Source organism: Elaeis guineensis, chromosome 1 (assembly GCF_000442705.2).
Source record: "Elaeis guineensis isolate ETL-2024a chromosome 1, EG11, whole genome shotgun sequence".
NCBI lineage: Eukaryota > Viridiplantae > Streptophyta > Magnoliopsida > Arecales > Arecaceae > Elaeis > Elaeis guineensis.
This window is the reverse complement of record NC_025993.2, coordinates 94,898,374-94,905,738: the sequence shown is the minus strand read 5'-3', so window position 1 is coordinate 94,905,738 and position 7,365 is coordinate 94,898,374. Positions and strand designations below refer to the sequence as shown.

Here is a 7,365-nt window from a genome sequence, read left to right as displayed (position 1 = left end):
CTCGAAAACTATGCAGCAAGCACATTAGAGCGTAAATACATACTCCATACCCAATTTGTATGGGATCTAAATACAGGCTTAAGCTTCAAATACCATTAAGATTCGCCGTCTCATATCAGACTTCATACTCATACCATCTAGTTATTACATCATACCCATACCATTTAGTTATGATGTCAGTTCATTCGATATGAAGACCAATTCAGCATACCAATACTCCGATATGTCTCCTATACTGCATAACGGTATGATACAATTCGGCCGATGTATAGATTAGGCATGGCAAACCTTTGGACACCATAAACCTAAACCTAGCCTTGCTGTCAGGGTTCAGAATCCAGCATGTCTACTATTTCACATAACATCTGACGCCTAAACTCCAGATTTGCTGAGGTCTGGAAAAACGACGCTATCCTTCCAGCGGTCGTATCCCCAGGTCTCGGGTTGACATATATACGCCCCCCAACCTGTTTACTTTATGTCTCCATGCACTCCCTAAATTTGCCATCCACAAACACGGAACTTCGTATCAGAGAGACTTCTCTCTCTAATTAGATAGAATAAGACAAGGAAAAGGCTGGTTCAGTATTCTAGGGATTTTCATACATACCAGCAACAGATTTAATATCTATTACACAAATGAGGATTAGGACTTTTGATCTTAATAAGGCATTTTTAAGCTTTGCCTTTCCCAAGGACAGGTTACACACTACCAACGCATATGGTTTTATGACACTACCCCCAAATATGGTGTTGCTTTGATTGTTGTTGCACGTTTATCAAAATTTACAAAAACTAACTATATTTGTCAACCTGTAAGTTGGAAGACATGCGTCACTCATGGAAGTCATCTCAGTTCAGAAAAATGAATACCATACACGATGGATAGCATCATGATGGTTCTACATGGGAAGTACCTAAACTTCACCCTGCCTTTCACACCATTCAGCAAGGACAATCCATCGGTCCAAGACTCCCCACAAATTAGCAAACTGTGTTTCCTAAACATAAGGCCACTTCTTAACACATAAACAATCTGGGCTCCAAAAAGCTACCTCACAAATAGATCTCAGCAAGTCTGAACTCCGGTTCTGATAAATGGTCAAGCTGAACAACAAAATCCACATGCCACCATAACCTGCTGAGGATTCACAGATGCAAACAAAACAGCTTGCAATAGCAGCACATATACTAATTAAATAAACAGGTTCTACCAACACAAGCTACCTGCAATTGTTCCAGTTGTAGTGAAAACAAAATCAGGAAACTCCTCAAACCCAGACAACAGTAGGTACGCAAACAACAGCATAATACACAGCAGGAATGCCACTTCATATGTAATTGTTTCTATTAGACAACCTAATAACGCACCAGCAGGCAACGAACCACCAAAGCCTCAGCAACAGGCAGATAAGCAATCTTCAATTTTCTATATCATATATCACGCCAACAAATGAATGATCCCATCCTGAATCCTGTAAATCTGTTATTCTGCCCCTGAACAAAAAAAAACCACTTAATATAAGGCAGACTAAGAAAATCCCTTCAAAATTTTCATTCCACCCACATGCATCACAAAGGGAACAAACCAGCAGACTGGTTGCAGGAAGAGTTCTGCTGGCAATGAGGATTTTTCCATGCAGTCTACTGCTGCAATCTTCTCTTCTGAATGCTGATGATTATGCTTCTTTTCTTCATGCTTAAGGCCCAGACTCTCTCTGTGCCAAAAATAAGAAAGGATAAAGAAAACTCTTATTAGTGAAGCAAAGGTCAGATGAAAATTTTCTATAACAAAAGACCAAGCTAAGTAATGCAAATGTTTTTGGCTAAAAATTAAGCTACAAACCGATCATAGATTTCCAAGGACATTGGCAGCCCCTGAGGAGCATGCCCGGTCGCAGGCAGGGCCAGCACAGGACCCTCCTGGACCAAATGTAATACAAAGTTGGTTGATTGCTATTCAGAATCTTCATAATATTCTCCATCTGACAGATCATCAAAAGCCCTTATGTCCAGCTGGTAGCGAAGGATCCCACCAATGCCACCAAAGCCCCTGCAAAACTGAGAGCCCTCTTGAGATTTGTTGGTAACAAACTCAAGCGAGCAACCAAATCGCCTGTACTCATTTGCAAACCACTCCAAGAGAGAAATCTTCTCCTGCACTTCCAGATCTGCAGATGTTTCAGGATCTCGGAAGTTCTTCTGATCTGTTTCTTGGTCCTTGTTCAAATGCTTTATAATGATTTCCCCAGTAGTACCGTGCTTTAGCACATATCTGTTAATATCCAAATTTTCCCACACGATCAGGGTCTCAACAGCACCCATTTCAAGAGCTTTCAGCGTATCATCCACCCCAAAGACATATTTTCCAGTGTCTTGGCTTATTTCCTCAAAATACTTTCCTATCAACTTCTTTTCCTGTATGAACTTGACATTTGAAAGAATCTCTGAGGACAGTTCGATGGCCTGATTGAAACCATTCTCACCTCCATATGAGACATCAACTACATTGAGAATCTTAGCCTGTAAACGAGGATCAAACATATCAGATTGGCTCAACTCTGTTTTGAAATCAGCAGAACCAGCCAAAATCAACCCAGAAACATTCGGCTGACTGGTAGCAGGATTAATAAAAAATTGTGTGGCAAGTTCAGCTGTCTTGCGGACATAATTATGGCGCTTCTCCATCCGGAGGCGGGCAAATCGCAGTGCTGACTGCCCTCCTCTTCCATGCTTCTTTGGAAGATCAACCGTGAACTTGTGAAGCACTTCACGAGTATTGCCACTTAAAGTGCCAAAGAGAGTTCCATTTCCATCCATAACTATGAAACCAAATTTGTCATCAGATTCCAAAAGCTCATTCAATGCCTCTGTATGAAACTTGTTATCACAGAGATACAGTGAAGCATTAATCGGCTTGAATGGCTCAAAATCTATTGTGACCTTCTTTTCTTTTCCATCTTCAGTAACAATGGTACCTGTGTACAGAACTAGTCCATTGGGAGGAACCTTGCTATAAAGCTTCAACCTCTGCTGAGCAGAAGTGATGGCAGCCAAGACAGACTGTCGATTAACTCTGCTTTTGATATTCGAGGCAGTTCCATACTCATCACCCAACATTTTAGTGACTCGAGAAATTTGATCACGGGGTGGCATGATCAGAGAAATCATGCTTGTGCCATTACCTCTTGCAGCTTCCAGTGCCTTGATTAATTTCTTAATCTTCCAAATCTCAATATTCTTATCAGTTTCGTGGCCATCAGCCATTTTAAGAAAGTTTATAGCACGAAGGTGACAGAGAGCTAGCTGCACAAAACAGAGCATACTATATATTTAAGAAGCCACAACATGAACTGAATAAGGAATTATATGACATGGCAAAGCAGGTTCAGAACAACAAAGTAAAGACAATTTTGGAACTACAGCAGCCACCTGAAGGATCAATAGGCCCCATCATGTCATGCACATTTTGAAACGTTGGAAAGCACACCAACAAGTCATACTAAAGAAGTGATCGTATGGCAGAAATAAAACTGAACACAGTGATATACATAACAATGATAGCATCTCTAGCATGATTTTAGTTGCCCCATTACTGCTCACATGCACATTACTAAGTAAAAGATCTTTGATTATCTAGGAAAATACTATTAAGTAAAAGATAGTTGTTTATCTAGGATGATGAAACTGGAGTCTCTTATGGACCTTTGCTCATTTATTGATAAGATCAACATGGTATGAGATATTTGGACAAGGCCTTCACATTCTAGCTCACATGACTATGAACAAATGGATTGATCTCAATCATAGTGAGAAGATTCTCACAAAAGCAGGAGTAATTTGTAAAGGCACTCGATCAAAAAAATGAATTAGGATTCAAGACTCAATAAGACTAATAACTAACTAGTAAAAATAAGAAGAAGAAGAAGAAGAAGAAGAAGAAGAAGAAGAAGAAGAAGCTCAAACCCATTTTATATTGGCAGTGGCTGATAGACTAAAACGAACAGTTGGTGCAAAATCTTTAAACCTGATGGTTAAGCCACCAGAAAGATATGATAGAATTGATAAATTAGAAACCATAGACCACTGAGTCGTTAATACTAGTAAAAGTTTCTTGGCTAAACGTGAGTAATCACTTATCAATCAGTTTCCCACTTACAAAATCCTGCATTTCCATACGTATCAGGTTATACAAAAGAGCATTATTCTGCAAAATTCATTAGTCAATTATAGCATATTTAGTTGGTATAGGACTAATTACAGCAATTAGTGGAACTATGGAGAGAATATAAACATTTAACATATCAAATGAAATATCAAGTGAAAATGAACTCCGAGAGTGTAATGCTAATATGTCGGAGAAGGTTAACAATAAAAGCATTTGGTGGAGTACTGGTGCAAGTGTGCAACATCCATTGGAAGCTGGTATGCTATGGCACACAAAAAAAAAAGGAAAGAAAAAAAGAATTGCAAGAGTAAGTGTTTCTGATTGCTGAGGAAGTGAAAGAAAAAAAGAAAAAGAAGATTAATGGACAAAATTAAAAAAAGAAAGAAAAATGGGAATCATCTCACATTTGGTTGAACTAAGATTACTGGTAGAATTTTCCTTAACCACTTTTTTGTTTGTTTCAAAATCACTACATTTAGGAGAAGAAATATCTGAGCCCTTTCTTTTCTTCTCATTTTTCTCTGAATGTTTTTCCTTTTATCGTCAAACAATGGAAAAGAAGAACCCCCCCCCCCCCCCCACCGAACTTTCTTTCTCTTGTTTTCTCAGCAATTAAACAGATCCTAAGAGATAGTGATGATACGAATAGTAAAGCTGGGGGCACAATTATCAACAAATAAATAAAGAATTCAACATTGCAACAAAATAAAATAAACTGATGATAATAAATTGAAACATAAGGAAAGAGCAAAGAAAGCTGAGGAAATGTTAAGAGAGTAAGAGAGCATTAAATATTGCCCAAGTAACTCAATGGCTGGCCAACAGTTAGAAAAAAATAATCTAAGCATTCATCTGAATGAGATTTGTTAGCCATAATTAGCAACCACTCAGTAAAAATTGTATATGCTGAGATATAAAAAAAAGCTTCTAACCAAAATTCAGAAAGAGCGAACAGAGAAGAATTGTGTTCCTAGATTGTTATTTTAACAGTAAGATACCAGCGAGACTGAAGGGCATAATCCAAAAATACCAGGAAGGTTTGTAATTTGTTGCAACCTTCAAAATTGGTAAATTATGATCATCAGTGCATATTATGCAAGCATTCTCATCAACTAAAAGAACAAGGGGGAAAACACCATAAGCTCAGTAGCAATTGCAATCTTTCCCCTCAAGTTTTTGACCCATGTAGCTTGACTATTGACAATATGAACTACATGTACATTAACTTATCGATTATCCATCATGGGGGTAAAATCCATCAATATGAGCATATAGACAGATTGAAAAGATATAATCCTTAGAATGACAGAAAGATTGACCCCTTTTTTTCAGGGTATATGACCTTAACTGGCTGCACAAGAATAATAAAACAAACAAACAAGCTCCTTTTTGCCTCCATTACTTCTCCTACTTCTATTGTTCAAAACAGTAGGAACATCGTACCACTGCATGTCCAGAGGCTGTCAAACTGCTGCAGACATGAACATTTAATCATCAAACTAAACCCTTTTCCTCATCGGTAACTAAATATATATTGGGGAGATATAATCAAGATTACTCCAGACCCATGAAAAAAGACAGCTAAACCTCACTGACCGGGCTCTCTCTCTCTCTCATGCCCACGCAAAATTAATGCTATGTGGCTCCTATTATGTGCACAGGAAAATACTCCCAACCACATGGCAGGAGGGGATTAGCACAACTCCATATATTAATGTGATGCACTGACGATGGTTGAATTTTGAGTTAACATGCCAGCATTATTGGGCCCAGAGAATTTTTCATGTGTATGAAACAAGCACCTCAACGTATTTTCCCTTTTTTGCCAAGAAAGAGCCACAGATTAGTCTTTTGAGGATCCTTTTCTTCCAAAACTCTGACCAACTAAAGCAACTAGGAACCTTTTTACATTTGGATGTCCAACAGCAGATCGCAATATACCATCAAAATCAGATCGCAATCAAAGAAATAAACTTATTAAATGATAATTAACCAACATTTGGGCAGACCAGGTTGCATCAGAAGGGCCAATAAAGCCCTCACTGGGGCCTTTATAGTCCACTAAGGTGCTGCTATCATGCCGATCATGTGCAGCTTGTAATCTAGCTCCCTAGCAAACACAATTTTAAGCGTCGAACTTTTATAAGGGGAAAAACACATGTAATTCTACCAAAGAAATTTCCGTTCACCATAATAAACCTCACGCAATTCAGATTATTCTAACGAACTCGCAGCAATAAGCCATAGCATTCTCATCAATATTCCAGGAAAGAAAAAACTCCGACACTTTTATCTCACAAATCAACCGCAACCAACCGATTAATATACCAAATTTAAAACATGCAATCACAGGCCATCAATTTATTGATTTGCTTTTCCTCCGCGTTTACATACAAATCTCACGCAAATCAACCGAATCAAACAAACCATAGCACAAAATAACCACAAATTCCAGTATAATGATAAAAACCCTTGCAGATAAGAATCACATCTAGGGTCCCCCCTCCCCAACAGAAAAATGAGAGAGGAAAAAGAGAGAGAAAAAAAGACACAGCAGTAAAGATTGTCCTAGATGATGATGGATCTAAGGAAATATTAGAGCAAATTAAAGATATATACGGATCGAATAGAAACAAATTGAAATTTCAGAGAGAAACATATCGAAATCCAAACATCAATTGGCAACACGAATTAATAAGAACAAGAAATTGTAGAAAAGCATACAGAGCAATCGGAGAGTAAAGGAGAAATTAAAGAAAAAGTAAGAATCAAGACGTCTGGGTGGAAGAGAGGACCTGAGCGAGCTGCAGCAATCTCAGTGTCGCGCGGATGAGTCGGGAAAGGAAAGAGAGAGAGATTCTTTGGGTGGGGAGCGGGGGATGCGTCCGTCTTAAAGCGTCAGCCAAGCCTGATAGCCGTTGGATGGTCGATCTTACGGTTTAAAGTTTTTATCTTTTCTAATAAAAAGGAAATGTCAAAATTGATCCTTTTTTTCTAATTTGGGGATGTGGAAAGATATTCGGGGTTTAGATTTTTGGATTTAACCTCTCCACCAAGAAGCGATATAGAGATGAGCGGTGGATACTTTCTAAATTAGTAGCAATTTCTCTTTTTCTTTTGATACAATATATATATATATATATATCAAATTCATTCCCTATTTGTTTGAAATAGCATAGGTATAAACATTATCTAAT

General features: G+C 38.2%; 1 protein-coding gene across 4 annotated transcripts; it reads right to left on the bottom strand.

Moving 5' to 3' along the window:
• Positions 1-1,156: 1,156 nt before the first annotated feature.
• Positions 1,157-7,115, bottom strand: LOC105031982 (eukaryotic peptide chain release factor subunit 1-3). 4 transcript variants are annotated; one of them, XM_010906294.4, is made up of 4 exons: positions 6,964-7,115; positions 1,847-3,306; positions 1,568-1,718; positions 1,157-1,497 (listed from the first exon to the last, which is right to left on the bottom strand). In XM_010906294.4, the coding sequence occupies exon 2, from the start codon at positions 3,265-3,267 to the stop codon at positions 1,957-1,959; it is 1,311 nt and encodes a 436-aa protein (XP_010904596.1). In that variant the 5' UTR covers positions 3,268-3,306; positions 6,964-7,115; the 3' UTR covers positions 1,157-1,497; positions 1,568-1,718; positions 1,847-1,956. The 4 variants fall into 4 exon arrangements, with proteins under 4 accessions (XP_010904596.1, XP_010904597.1, XP_010904595.1 ...); XM_010906295.4 differs by having other exon boundaries at positions 1,157-1,491; XM_010906293.4 differs by having other exon boundaries at positions 1,590-1,718.
• Between the last annotated feature and the right edge of the window lie 250 nt (positions 7,116-7,365).

Bases quoted from the DNA above. Each gene is read 5' to 3' on its own strand.
- LOC105031982 (XM_010906294.4), bottom strand. From the start codon at position 3,267: ATGGCTGATGGCCACGAAACTGATAAGAATATTGAGATTTGGAAGATT.